This window comes from Carettochelys insculpta, chromosome 3 (genome assembly GCF_033958435.1).
Source record: "Carettochelys insculpta isolate YL-2023 chromosome 3, ASM3395843v1, whole genome shotgun sequence".
NCBI lineage: Eukaryota > Metazoa > Chordata > Testudines > Carettochelyidae > Carettochelys > Carettochelys insculpta.
The window spans coordinates 94,776,553-94,791,591 of NC_134139.1; the positions used below are offsets into that span (position 1 = coordinate 94,776,553).

At 41.1% G+C, this 15,039-nt stretch overlaps 1 protein-coding gene and 1 long non-coding RNA gene across 3 annotated transcripts in view; one reads left to right on the forward strand and one right to left on the reverse strand.

Moving 5' to 3' along the window:
* LOC142011252 (uncharacterized) overlaps positions 1–15,039 on the forward strand; it is a 29,878-nt gene that overhangs the window by 4,512 nt on the left and 10,327 nt on the right. For both annotated transcript variants that reach the window (XR_012645022.1, XR_012645021.1), the window contains one exon: positions 5,596–5,717. This is a non-coding gene — a long non-coding RNA (uncharacterized LOC142011252). The remainder of the gene's footprint in view (positions 1–5,595; positions 5,718–15,039) is intronic.
* PLEKHG1 (pleckstrin homology and RhoGEF domain containing G1) overlaps positions 6,641–15,039 on the reverse strand; it is a 99,371-nt gene continuing 90,972 nt past the window's right edge. The window contains exon 18 of the mRNA XM_074990387.1: positions 6,641–13,389. Coding sequence (XP_074846488.1) covers positions 12,296–13,389 — 1,094 coding nt within the window. The 3' untranslated portion in view covers positions 6,641–12,295. The remainder of the gene's footprint in view (positions 13,390–15,039) is intronic.

Sequence of the window (15,039 nt, forward strand, 5' to 3'; positions counted from 1 at the left end):
ACCTTTCCTGTTCCTGTATTTTGTACCCTGCTATTACTGTGTCCCATTGATCATTTTCACTCCACCAAGTTTCTGTGATGTCTATTATGTCAATATCATTCTCTTATTTACAATTTGAATGGGAGAGGGAAGCCTATTCTACAGTGTGTGTGTGATTATAGACATGCACTTTTAGAAGTGGCGTGAGAAAAATAATTATTTTTTTCCCGTAACCCCTTCCCCACATCATTATCTCTGAATGGTTTCTGTTCAGTTATGGAGTGCAGTGTGCAGAAGTTAGGGTAAGGTGCTGGGGATGTTAGGGGCTGAGGAGTACAGTTTGGGATGCGTGAGGGACCCAGAGCAAGGTATCAGGTTTCGTGAGGGGTACAGGGCAGGGGATTAGGGTACAGCGTGTGTGGAGAGAGGGGGGTGATCCTGGGACTAGGTTATCTTACCTGGCAGTTGATTTTAAATTGGGGTGGACTTTTAAAGAATTTATTTTAAACAGCTGTCTGAAGATCAAAGCATTTAAAGGCTAAAGCCGAATACTTAGATTGTGCACGTAAGTATTTCTAAAAGGATATTTTTAGAGATGTGACTTATAGAAACTTTAGCCAAAAATGAAATATTTAAAGGAAATTTTAAACTAAGATCTAGAAAATGAGGTAAGCAGTGAGGTGGCAAAGTTTGCAGATGACACCAAGTTGTTCAGGACAGTCAAAACCAAAACAGATTGTGAAGAACTACAAAAAGATCTCAGCAAACTGAGTGATTGGGCAGCAAAATGGCAAATGAAATTTAATGTGGGTAAGTGTAAGGTAATGCATGTTGGAAAAAATAACCCAAATTACACATACTACATGATGGGGTCAAATTTAGCTACGACAGATCAGGAAAGGGATCTTGGAGTTATAGTGGATAGTTCTCTGAAGACATCCACGCAGTGTGCAGCGGCAGTTAGTAAGGCAAATAGGATGTTAGGAATTATTAAAAAAGGGATCGATAATAAGACAAAAGATATCATACTTCCCCCATATAAAACTATGGTACGCCCACATCTTGAGTACTGCGTGCAGATGTGGTCTCCTCACCTCGAAAAAGATATATTGGCATTAGAAAAGGTTCAGAAAAGGGCGACTAAGATGATTAGGGGCTTGGAACGGGTCCCATATGGGGAGAGGCTAGAGAGACTGGGACTTTTCAGTTTGGAAAAGAGGCGATTGAGGGGCGATATGATAGAGGTATATAAAATCATGAATGGTGTGGAGAAAGTGAATATAGAAAAATTATTTACCTTTTCCCATAATACAAGAACTAGGGGACACCAAATGAAATTATGGGTAGTAGGTTCAAAACTAATAAAAGGAAATTTTTCTTCACACAGCGCACAGTCAACCTGTGGAACTCCTTGCCCGAGGAGGCTGTGAAGGCCAGGACTCTATTAGGGTTTAAAAAAGAGCTTGATAAATTTTTGCAGGTTAGGTCCATAAATGGCTATTAGCCAGGGATAAAGTATGGTGCCCTAGCCTTCAGAACAAGGGCAGGAGATGGATGGCAGGAGATAAATCACTTGATCATTGTCTTCTGTTCTCCTTCTCTGGGGCACCTGGCATTGGCCACCGTCGGCAGATGGGATGCTGGGCTGGATGGACCTTTGGTCTGACCCAGTATGGCCATTCTTATGTTCTTATGTTCTAACTGTTTTTGTCAGTAAATTCATGGTTGACACATGCCTATTATTGTAGTTGGACTTGCTATTTTTCCATAACCCAAGCAGGATAATTAAAAGGAATGGTTCACCTTGTCAGACAGCAGGGACATTTGAGAGGGAGCCACGTGTCGGTTGGGGATCTTGGCACTGGTGCCCCACTACTTCCTTCAGAGTAGAGCAGCAGGATTTTCGAGGAGATACTGCTCTGACCATTGAGCAGAGGATGTAAGGAAAGAACAGGATTTTAAGGGACAAATGGGGACTTCAGACAGACAGGGAGGACAACGGACAGTCATTTACTACCTGTAGAACAGGTCTTTGAAAACCTTGCTGAAATATTTTCTACACAACCCCTTTCATTGTTTCAAAGCCTACTAACACTTTCATATTCCTGCTTCCTTTCTCACAAGGGTGCTCTAAAAGTCATCATTTCTACTCTAAATTGCAGTAATTTTGTTTCTAAGAGTTGGTAGGGTGCTATGAGCATACCTTTTATGACTGTAACAGTAATTTTTAGATGAGAAAATAGTGAATCATTAATTCTTGTGTGGGCAGAACTCAGGCTGTAAAGCCAAGGTGGCCTAAATGTACGAAGAGTAGGACAGGATAGTACAAGCCTTCCAGAAGCTGGAGAGCCTAAATCCAGCTGGAGCAGCTTAGGGTGGGGTTGTCTGGGAGATGCCCTGCCAGCAGAATCTGCCTCAATCAGTATTTCCATGGAATCTAGGCTAGAGTTTAATGTAGCTTTTCCTGTCAGTAACAATGTGGGAGAACCATAGGGGTAGTTTTGCCTTTTTTCCTCTTCTAGAGTCCATGAGATGATATGAACACAGTGAGCCAGAGGCAGGCTACTGTCACATCCCATGAACCACTGGATGTGACCGTAGCACTATTCTGAAGCCAGCAGCAATAATGTGAGCCCTTTGTCTGAACATGGAAATGATTCAACAGCACTGAAAGTGACTAAAACTTTATGTAAAATCTAGGAATAAAAAGAGGTGGTTACTTACCTGTCACTGAAGTTTCCTGGAGATGTACAGTCCCTGTCCATATGCCAGTGTTGGTTACGCATCTGCACCATGTGTCCAAAATCAAAGAATTTGAAAGTAAGGTCCATTGCTCTGGTGCCCTGGCTCATCCTATGCTTTTCACTGAGGCAATAAAGGTTTGGGTGGGCCAACTGCCAATTTAGTGCATTCACCACCACAAATCAGAAGAGATCCAAAGCAGAGAAGAAGGAAGGCAACTAGTGAAATAGAGATATGAACCACGTATCTCAAAGAACCTCCAGTTACAGGTAATTAACCTCCTCCTTCAAGTGATGGGTTGTCACTATTACACTCTGAGCAAATGACAAGCAATATCCAAGTAGGTGAGCAGTGTGAGGATGATAAGGAAGTCAAGAGGAGAACTGCCATCCCAGAAGAGGCATCAGTATGTGGGTCTTGTACCAGGGTGTCATGTTTTGCAATCATAGGGATGGAAAGGTGTCTGCTTTACAGATGTGTATAAGGGACACTGCAGACTCCTGAAGAGAGTATAGTTTGGCTTTGGCTCTTGTGGAGCGAACTCATACCAGAATGGGACAAGAGAGGGGAAAAGAGGTTTGAGAGCTGACAGAGTAGCATGTAAGCAGATATCTGTTTGTAAATCTCTGGGTGGATATGGCATGTCCCCCGACTCTCACTGCTATAACAATAAACAGCCTCTGGGACTTTCTGAATGGTTTTGCTCTCTGTAGGTAAAAGGCCATGGCTCATGAAGTGTTTAGCCAGTGGAGCCTACATTCTTCAGTAGATGAGTGTGGTGTCTGGAAGAATACAGATAAGAATGAATTGGTAAATGTGAAATTTTGAAGCCACATTAGGGGTAAATTTGGGGTATCTGTGTAAAAGAAACTATCTTTGGCCGTGTCTACACGTGCCCCAAACTTCGAAATGGCCATGCAAATGGCCATTTCGAAGTTTACTAATGAAGCGCTGAAATTCATATTCAGCGCTTCATTAGCATGCGGGCGGCAGCGGCGCTTCGAAATTGACGCGCCTTGCCGCCGCGCGTCGCGTCCAGACGGGGCTCCTTTTCGAACGGGCCCCGCCTACTTCAAAGTACCCTTATTCCCATGAGCTCACGGGAATAAGGGGGACTTCGAAGTAGGTGGCGTCCTTTCGAAAAGGAGCCCCGTCTGGACGCGCCGCGCGGCGGCAAGGCGCATCAATTTCGAAGCGCCGCTGCTGCCCGCATGCTAATGAAGCGCTGAATATGCATTTCAGCGCTTCATTAGTAAACTTTGAAATGGTCATTTGCATGGCCATTTCGAAGTTTGGGGCACGTGTAGACATAGCCTTTGTGAAATAGCATATGGAAGATCTGGCATCACTGCATCAATTTCACCAACTCTCCTGGCTGATGTGATGGCTACAAGAACGGTGACCTGCACAGGGAAGAGGAACATGGAGCAGATCACTGAGGATAGAAAGGGGTGAGGGGTAAGCATGTCAGAACCAGAATAATGAGATTTAAGTCCTATCAGAGTGTTACCTTTCAAGGAGAGTAGAAAGCCCTGATAAGAAATTTCCCTTCAGAGTGCTTAGCAGGTGTGCAAAAATAGAGTAGCCATCCATAAAGGGAGAGAATTCACTGATAATCACCAAGGGGACTGACATCACCTGAGAGGTAGACCCAGTGTTTTCAAAGCTGGAGACAGGCAGATACTGAAGCCATAGCTTCATCCAGTGATGTCCATGGCAGTTGGTGGTACCTCACTCACTGTTGGATCCAGAGGTAAATTTGATGGTACAACTCACTCTGAGACAGGTAAGGTGATGGTTGATCCCAGGGTCCTGTGGGTCTCCTTTGGAATGGTTGTAAGGGAAGAGTGGTTCCCTGCCTCTTGAGGAGGAAAGAGTTAGCCTAGGCTATAATGGCAATCCCATCAGCACAGATGAGATGTACATTGTGTATTGAGGGGGCATAGAGAAACTCCTCCCCACCAGCAGATCTCTGAGACAATGCACACCCTCTGGAAACAGTGGTTTATGTGGAGGTTTCTGATGGAGGAGTGTTCTGAATTCAGGAATTCAAAAATGTCCTGTGGTATAGCATGGATGCAGACCTCTCTGATGTAAGATGGAGTCTGTCTGTCCAAGCCATCTATGCCAGTGATGATAATGGTATCCTGTAGTAGTCAGTCCTTGATGGTACTGGAGAGCCTCAGGTCTCATAAAGAGCCATGGATGATGGTATCAAAGGCCCTGGTGTGGAGACACTGCAACCCTATGTTCCTGGTTCTCCTTATTGCGTTTATGGGACTTAGGACATACATCATCCTGATGGGGAAAGGCACTGAGTTTGCTCATAAGGATATCTGATATTTTTGGAATGGACTTAAAGTAACGCTTAGTTCTATGCTTGTGGAAGTGCTTCCTAATCTCTCAACTAGGTCCTGCCCTGTGGGTGGATCCTCCAGGAATGGTGCTGGACTTTATAGCAGGAGGGACACACACCTTGTTGATTTATGTTGTGTGGAGAGGTTTCCCAGTTAAGGTCCAATTGGGACCTCATGGCCATCTGCATGAAGTATTGACAGAGATGAAGCATACATCATGCTTCTTTGGCATGTCTAGGGAAGAACTGACAAATACTGCACCAAGCCCCATGAGCATGGTGGTAGAGGCAGAATTGGTGGTCACTGCTGACTGAAAAGTATCTCATGCAGGAAGCGCAGAGTTCTGGTAATAGTCTGGTACCTGTATGGGGTTCAGGGGCAGGGCAGGGGAGAACTCCAGTGGCTTTAGAATTATATTAGACTATTAAAGTCACCAACACTTCTAAATCTGTATGTCACAAAAATGACCAAAACGACTAAAGCAAAACTAATACTATTTTTCCAAATGACACCACAGATGAGGACACTAACGGCTCCAACCCAGAACACACGGTGATGAGCAGGAACTGAAGAGGTCATTGGTCCTCCCTTCCAACAACCCCCCCACCCCCCGGCTATCGCCTCTCTCAGAAGCACAAGGTGAGCCAGGGTGCGCGTGCCAATCAAGGGCCACTACTTTCAAATTCTCGCACTCTGGGTTCCTGGTGCGCACGTGTAATCAAGCTACAGGGGTATATAATAGAGGTTGTCACTCGAAGAATCAGCTTCTCTCCCCGCCAGTTTATTCCATCACCCTTTCTGCTATGGTGGCAGTTGACTGTTTTCAAATACGTTGCCACTTCTTGTTTTTACAATGCTGTTTTTCAAAACTCTCTCCATTTTTATTTTACCACCGATAGCTTTTATGCTACTGACATTTTATATTTCTAAAGGAAATGTAATTTTAGGGTCATTGTTTTGGAATGTTACTTATATATACACTGGTATTTATTGTATTCCATTCATCATTCTACTTCAGTGTTTTACTATTTGGCAGAGGTTGACTCAAATCAACTGCTCCCTTGATACAATATTTACCTGAGTTCTGCTACTCAGATGACCAAACCTTAAATCAGATGGGCCAAGGGAGGATGTTGAGATCACAGGTTTAAAAACAGGTTTTGGGTTCTAAGCTAAAGCCAGACCAGTGTAATAAAATGCCCATAGATAGCTTGTCAGTAGTACAGACTGAGCCCTGTACTTCTGGATCTAAAAGCACGAACCACTACTGCTAGTGGCCTGCAGCATGTGTGTAGCTGCAGACTGTAGTGAAAGCCAGGCTGTGTCCACAGAAGCCTCGAGAAGAGGTGAATCTGTGGGGAAAAGTCTCTGGCAGGAGGGAGCTGCTGGAATCTATCCCTGTGATCAGGAAAGACTCTGGGAATTTTCTCATGTCAGGGAAAGGCACGAATAGAGTCTGACGTCTTTCCTTGCTGTTTCCCCTGCCAGAACTGCTGTCTACTACACTGTTAAAAAGAGCAGCGTAGACAGGGCACTGCTAGGGCGTGTAGAGAAACGTGTACAGTATGCATATCCTATGATTGTGGCATGCCATTAGTCTATTCCCCTAAGCAGTGCTTCACCAGCTACAGTGCTATTTATAACTGTGGTTGGGGTGAGTGAACGTACAGCTATAACCCAAGGTGAAGGACCCATCTCTCTCATCCAAAACGGTAGCAAGTTCATTAACCTGTGACAGCCCACCACAATTTGTTTTGTTCTTGGTTTTTGTTTTTGTCAGTTAGCAAAGTCTGGTGAATTATTTTTGAAAGTATTTGGTTGGATTTAAAGTTAAAAATAGGCCCTTTCTGGTTTTGCATCTAAACCAGAATAGAGCAGAAGTGAGATTTTACATCCTGGGATTCAACTTAACCCATACCCCTAATACCTGAAGGTGTTATGTTTGAGGTTCTAGTTCTGGCCAATCTCCACAGCATTTAGGGATGGAAGTAATATGCAGGCAGAGGAATCAGTGGCTGTATATATAATAAGAGATAGAATGATGTTATAAGATTGTATTGTTCTATAAACATTGCATTTGAACACTGATATTTTGCACACAGCTTGATTCTTGCAAAAAATTTTGTATTTATTGCTTTTTTCCCCCTCAAGAGTACATACTTACATATTTTTCTTAGTTTCGGCATGCTTTAAACTCATCTTTTAAGCAAAACAAAATGGTGAAAAGCTTGTCTTAAGCTTCCTACCTGTACATATATTTTTATATATTCTTTATAAAACACGTAATTAAAAAGTGCGATATAAGTTCCATCTTTTATCCACAGAACAAGATATTACATACATATCCAAAAATTAATATAAATACAGTTCAACTTGGAACAAGTAACTTCATTGTTCAACTCTCTGGTAGCAAAGTGCTGAAGCTACCAACAAATACAGAAGTTTAAACAATACAGTAAAATATGAAAGTTTTCCTGACATTATTACAGGATTAAAATAAATTCTCTTTCAAACAATTTTCTTTTAAAAAGATGGGTTTATTGACAAAGGGAGGAGAAAACCACCTAAGAGACAGCAACAACAGAAAGAGACAAATGCTACAAAAACCTCAGTTTTTACCACCTGTATATTAGAGAACTAATATGTTTATTCCATTCACATTTTTGTTGCCCTGAGGCTGCAGATAATTCACATTCTGACAATCACATCAGCTTTGTTCTACTGAGAAAAATAACTTTTTAAACACTTGCCATGAGGCAACTTGTTCTTAATTCCTCGTCCCTTCTTCTCCCCTCACCTCCCCATCAAAATAAGCTAGCACCAAGCTTATTAAGTCTGGCAGAGTGAAATCTAATACAGTCTGAGAAAATATGCAGAATCTTTTTTCTGCAGAGATATGTACAGTGTTCTTCAACTCCATTCTTTTAATCGAATAAGTATTTAGAGTTAAATCAACGTTCATTTTTACTGGTACTATTTCTACATCTACATAAAATTTTTTGGGTGGGAATCACCGTAACAAAATTATACTGCACTTAATCCTAACGGATCAACATTCTGCAGTTGGTACTGATTTTCCTTATTCCCATTACTAGTCATTTTATTTTATTTATTTACAAACTGTATCCAAAGCTGCCAGCACAACTCAAACTTCCTACTTCTGTGTTTTCCGATCTTATATACTCATGGAAGAGCTGAAAGCTGTTAATCTTCTTTTACCAGCAAAAATATCTCCAGTGCTTACCCTTTGTCAGTTTCAGCTGCCTATCTGCGAAAACAGCAAACTAAAATAATTTAAAGTACCCAAAATTAAAAATCATAAGAAACTGATCCCTGGAAACAGTTACACATTGTTATAACTCCTCTCCATTTTGTTCCATTGACTAAATGAGATTTCATTAATGTCTAATGTTTAAACTGAATTCTTAGTAGTTTAGACAAATTTAGATATGGTATAGTTAACACACAATTTCTATTCATATTTACATTATTTTACAAGCTCTATTAAATAAATATTGACATTACTAAATTTCAGTATCTTAAATATGTACATCATTATTCTTCAACTATGTTCCACTAGATGCAGATTCCAAAACGATAACAAAAATGACTTTGTGTATAAGAAAACTAACTTATGGTACAACGATTATATAAAACTTCAAAGTACACATTCCTTAGTAATGCAAAGATTTGTGTAAAGACTTCTGTAGTAGATATTTCAAAATAATCAACCAGCACAACCTCCTGAAATCTGCATCTCAGCATAACAGAAGCCAGTGAATATACAGCATGACAACTTCAGATGCACCTCAGAATAACCTATACACTAACAGTTGACCATTCTAAAATAATTACGTGGATTACTGTGCTTTGTAACTGAAGAAAGTAATGCATCATTAGTGGAAGCAGAACATTAGTAAGATCATGCTTAGTACAATACACTTAATTGAGTTTTACTTTATCTACTTCTGAAAAATTTAAAGCACCATGAAAACAGATTTACAAGGTATATCCATGTCTGTGCAGTACACTCATTTAGGTTTCCTTTTAAGTACAATATTTTCAAGTAATAGACTCCAAAGTTGTGCAACAAAGAAAATAAGGGGAGCTAAACAGCTAAACAGCATAGCATGTATCATTTGCAAAAGAGTGGAATGTATTCTGAAGCTAAAAGAAAGCCGTGTTGGTTTTTGAACCATTGTTTCTAAAGGCCGTAAGACAGATTCACCTGGTTGGTTCAGCAAGTGCAGATTTTACCTGCCTGTGCCAACAAGTATCATACTTCTTACAGAGAGGATTCACCCCACCTGGAAGTGCAGCTTCAAGTTCAGCCAGAGGCTTTACAGGAACACCCTACTAGCCAGACCTCAAGCAGAGATGTGTTAATTAATATCTCCCAGCCACTCTGCTTAAGCCCCTGTACTCTGTCAACATCACCTGTTTTGGGGCTGAGTAAACTTCCTGCAGGCCCTAGCAGATGGGAGGTAGCCAGGGTTGCCACCTGGTCAGTTTTTAAATAAGCCTTGTCAGTGAAACAATTTAATGGGCCACTCCCCCACCCTGAGTGTAAAGGGACAGGAAACATTTGACAGAGACTTCTCAGAGGAGTGTCCCTTTAAGGGGTGGGGGGGTCTGCCTTGAAGGACTCAGCTCAGTTCCCCTTCTTTCTGGAGTCAACCATACTCTCTAGCTTCTATTCATGTAAGAGAAAGGGGACAGCTGGGTTTGTAGTTATCAGGCCACCTTCCCCATCAGCTGCATATGGATTAATCCAGGGCTCAGACAAGATGGGGGAATGGGTTCTGGGTTGGGTGAGAGTTGGGCTCACACAAAGGTGAAGGGTAGGAGATCAGGCTGGTAGGGGCAGCGGCCAGTTTTCTGCATCTTGGCATCTCTTGTATGTTACCACACCTCTGTGGCAGATTTGTCGTTGGTGGGGGCTCTGAGCTAATGACTATACTGAAATTTCCCTGCAACTTCAGGGTCTATGATTGGATGAAGTAATAAATATAGTTTGCGCTTTCCCAGCAGGAAGGCCTCAAAATTGTGGGAAGGTTTTTAAATGTTTGTACTTCCAGTGGTATTTTTTTCCACCTCTGGGGAGCTCTATTTGATCTATTATGCCTATACCCAGGTTTAGCTCCTTTTCCAGCTAGTGAGGAATATTACTTTTAGGAGTCCCATCTCCAGGGTTTTTAGGTACACCAGCTGAAAAGCACTTTAAAAACACATGATTTATGTGATCAGAAAGAGAGACTAATGGGATAAATCTGGCCAGGAACAGGAGAGGAGAGTAAGGGGGAGTGCCTATTATGGATGAGGGAAGAAGTGATTGTTCTCTGAAATAGTACAAGATGGTATTCATTATCTCTCCTGCTGCCATGAGGAAAAAAAAGCTAGGAATGGATAATGAGATTTTGGCAAAATCACACATGTGCACATCATCATTTTGGAATTAGATCAGATGTTGTGACTAATGTTTATAAGCAGTAAAGATGCCATCCTCATCCCCTTTCTAACCCCTGACATTCCATTTTGGTCTGTGTGAGAAATGTACATTTTAACCTGGCAGCAGAAGAGCTAGGTCAACAAATATCAGAGACTATTTTGAAGTCGTCTCTCACACTCACTTGAGAGAGAGGAAGAGAGAAATGCTCCATATATGCTCTTTGATAGAGAAACTGACACTTGAGTAAAAAGTTTGGAAAACATTCTCTTTAGAAAAAATGCTAATGCATCACTCTCCCTCAATTTCTCTTCCAACTCCTTTTATTTATATATATGTAAGTTTGGTATTACATGACAATCTCCTGTTTGTTCACAAATGACTGCTAATCAGAAAGTAAAAGCGGTCATAAATAAATTTGAAGATTATTACTTCAATGAGAATTGAATTAGGCCTTTATAGTCAACGTGCACCCAACCTTAAAATGATATGAGCTAATGACTTTTGACAAACATCTGCTGTCATATTTTGCTTCCTTAAACATTTCTGATATTCAAGACAAATTTACCATTTCTCTAAAGAAAAATACACTTTCAGAAGGTCTTTTTAAAAAGGCTTCTTATTGGCTGGACGCTACTAGTAATAATGAAAGTATACAAAGATTACACTTCATTTCTAATATGGATAGCACAACCCTTTTTTATCTTTTACATTACATTAGGTTGACAATAGGCATTTTGAGAACTACAGTATTTTCATAATTAAGAGAGGATCAGGTTACAAGAAGCCCAATCATGGTCATGAGCATTTGGTCTTGAATGATAAAGACCGCATTACTTATAAATGTGTCCAAAGGAACCCACCAAATTACAAACATTAGAAAAGCAAAGCTCTTTCACCTGCAACTTACATTTGTCTGCTCTTGATGGTCTTGCTCTCGGTAAAAAGGTGTTGACATTACGAACACCTCAGTCACAACAGGCATTAACTTCTCCACAAGCCCAATCATTGAACTGGCCTAGAAAGTGAATTGCCCTCTCATTCCCAAACACCAATAATCTCCAGAACAGAACTGAGACACTCTGCCAGGCTGATACAGAGGAAAATGCTGCTACCTGCTCTTTAGCTGTTATGGAGCCATAAGGGTTAACATCTTCAGACACCAAGGTTATCAATCTGGCACCATTCACAAACAAATGTACTTAAAATGTAGTAATTCCGTTTTTACAGGAGCAGTACATATTGTGCTTTATGCACTGGTCCCACAGACCTGGCATCTGATTTGCAACAGATCATGTGCAAAAATGTATGTGCAACTGCATACCTAGTTTGTTGGAAAAATTCCCACTGGTGTGCTCAGAAATCTGGCATTTGCACACTCAGATGGCTAGATGCTCAACTGAGCACTCCCCTGTGCAATTATAATAACTGTACAAGCATTTGTAAACTTAGCACAGGCTACCTTCCAACTGTCTGAATGCTAAGATTACCACATGGAGAGGAAGGAGAATGAAGGAAGTTGTACAGTATACGGAAGGATAAATGAGACAAATAAAAGGAGATCAGTGTGCATTATACATAATGTCAGACAGTGCACAGCTGTCTAACAACTTTTTGCACTGTAAAAAAGGTACGTTGCACATCTACATTTCCTATATTACTGCAATACAGTGCTTGGTATCTAAACATTAAAATATATGTTGCCAGTATTGACTGTATTAATGTATATTCTGACATGTTAAGGCAGTACAATTAGAAATTATTAAAAGGGTCAAGCAAAACTACTTGAGCTAAGACACTGAAACTTTTCCCTTAAAGACTGGACAATATTTGACTGATTAGGAGAGGGAACTCTCCACAGGTAGTCATTCAGTTTATCTGAATCATTGTATGCAGTCAGGTATGAAGTAAGGGCAAGTTTGCTAGTCACTGGTTTTGCAGAAGTACAAGACGTGCTTTTGCTACAGAGAATCTCAGAAGAAGCAGAGTCTACACTGTTTACCTTTGGGTCTGATTTTTTTGTTTGGTTCTGGGAAGTCTCTAACTCGGACCCCTCATCTTCAGACTTTATTTCAACGTAGTCATCTTCTTCTGCAGTATCTTTGAAATTAGCAAAATAGTTCTGTGTAGCTATTTGTGCATTTAGAGGCAAGGTCTTGTTCACTCGGAGAACTTTTTGAGAGTCTTGAATAATCATCTCTGAAGAGTTTTCAGGGAGTGGCTTCTTCACATCACATAATGACACTCCTGAAGCAGGACCTGGCAAAGACTCCTGGCTGTCAGATCTAAAGTTTCTACTTGAATACATCTGTTTCTTGTCCGTTTCATTTAAACAAGTTATTGGTTCCTCAGACCTGTTGACCACTACTGAAGAAGAGGATTGTGACCTGCCGTATGCTTGGGGCTTTGTATGGTTTGCTTTCCTACCAAGTGAGTTATAAATGTGATCTTGGTGTAAATTCTCTTTGTTAGGCTGACTAATAATAGCACTCCACCTTTGTGTTGGGACATGCAGACGTGTAGAAATCTGAAGGGAAGGCACTGAGCAAGCTGGTGGCAATGGTTTTGGACTCCTTTTTGGGCCAGTCTCTGAAGGAGACTTCTTTGACTTCAGATCTTGGACTTCAAGCCAGGGAGAGAAATCTGCCAGTTCTCCATTACTGTACGTAGAGTACAAAAGCCAGTCTTCTGCCCGTAAGCAATCACTAGCTAACTGAGAAGGAGAAGGAGATGTTGACACTGGGGATGAATACCTTAAGGCTGATGGTTTTTGACGGGTGGCCCATGTATCCTTTTGCATTTTGGGTGAAGTTTCTCTAAAAACAATCTGGTCATAAAGCTGGGAATATTCAGCAATTCTGGCTCCTGGAGAAGATAAATATTTAAACAACACTATAAAACACAAGTGCTATGAAAATTAAAGCATCTGACAGATCAATACTTAAAGGTCAAACACAAAGATTTAAAACAACATTTTTCAAGCTTACTCAGGCCGCAAAACAATGCGGTTCTTCTAGATTCCAACATCTCAGCCCACTGACACACACACAGCCATTCATGATACTTCAACATGAAATTTAACAAGTGTGAAGCACTTTGTGACAATGCAGTGAACAGCCATGCACCACGTATTCTGTGAATAAAATGCCAGCATCAACATGATCTGTAGTTATGAAAAGATACCCTGGTGTAAGTGACTGTTAAGAAAATCACTGCTGCTAAACACTGAGCAGTTTGGGTCTCTCTTAATGTACCATTTCAAAGTTGCTGGAGCATTTATTTCTTAACAGGACAGTTTCATGTATTAGATACTTTCTTCTCTCTACTGATTTTGATAGTTCAAGCATTCACGGTCTGAGAAACACACACCTCCCCTTTCATTTGCAGTCACATGGATCATCTTTCAATCCATTCCTCTTTCAGCCATCGTAAGGATCATCTTTCAGCCTTAACGTTACGTGGAAAAGTAATATTAGGAAAGTGATATTTTTAGCTGTGTTTCAACATGTGAGCAACTGGGGAAAAGAAAGGAAGAGCCAGTACCATATATGCCTAATCAGCCCTTAGCAGACCACCAGCAAGTGCTCCATGAACCGCAGTTTAATAAAATCTAACAAATAGATCAAATGACTACATCACCAAGGCATACTGGCAAACACTCCCATTCTCCTCATTTTTTGTCCTGTCTTTAGACTGGTTGGGAAGACTATTTCATTACAGTGCTCATCTCTGGTCACTGAACTCTCCTCCTCCTGTTATAGCTGGGCAACAAAAGTCTGGAGTCTTCTCCTGCAATTATTCATTTCCTTTGTGCTGGCTTCCGCAGGCAGGGATACAGCCTGCCATCCCTCCAAAGAGAGCTTTCTGTGTGCATATAAAAGAGTGGGAGCTCCTGCATTTGTGGAAGATGGAAGAGGAGGAGGTAACTGAATCTATCAAAGGGGGCAGAGAAAGAGAAGGGAGATGCCCCCATGGAAGGGCTGGAAATAGAAGAGGACTATGATTCAGGGAGATGCCAGAGGGATCAAGCCTACAGACCCCTTTCAGTTCACACTAGACAAGATAGCAAGCCACTGGAGCTTCCTCCAGAAGTTAACAATGAAGGATTATTTATGCAGTGCATTCAGATCATCAGGGATTTGATTAAACATCTGCATTTGGGGATATTTATTCCAATTCTGAACATTGGGCCTCTCCAACTGTGAGATTCATATTGCTATAGTGGCTGCAAGGTTTGCTCTTCTCACACGTTTTTCACCATTGTATCACCACTGGCTGATACTCAGCAGACTCATAATGCAACATAATGGAGCACAGAATGTACTATAGTATTTGGTGGATACTTTTTGATGGTTAAAAAGAAAAAAAGAAAATCTGATCTTGAAGAGCAACCTGGAAGCTGCATTAGATGTGATCCATAAGATACTGGTATTTTTAAAAACTCTGTAGATCCAATGAGAATGCACAAACTGGCTGAATCCAGATGCCCAATTTATTTCAAAATGGTTCGTGGAA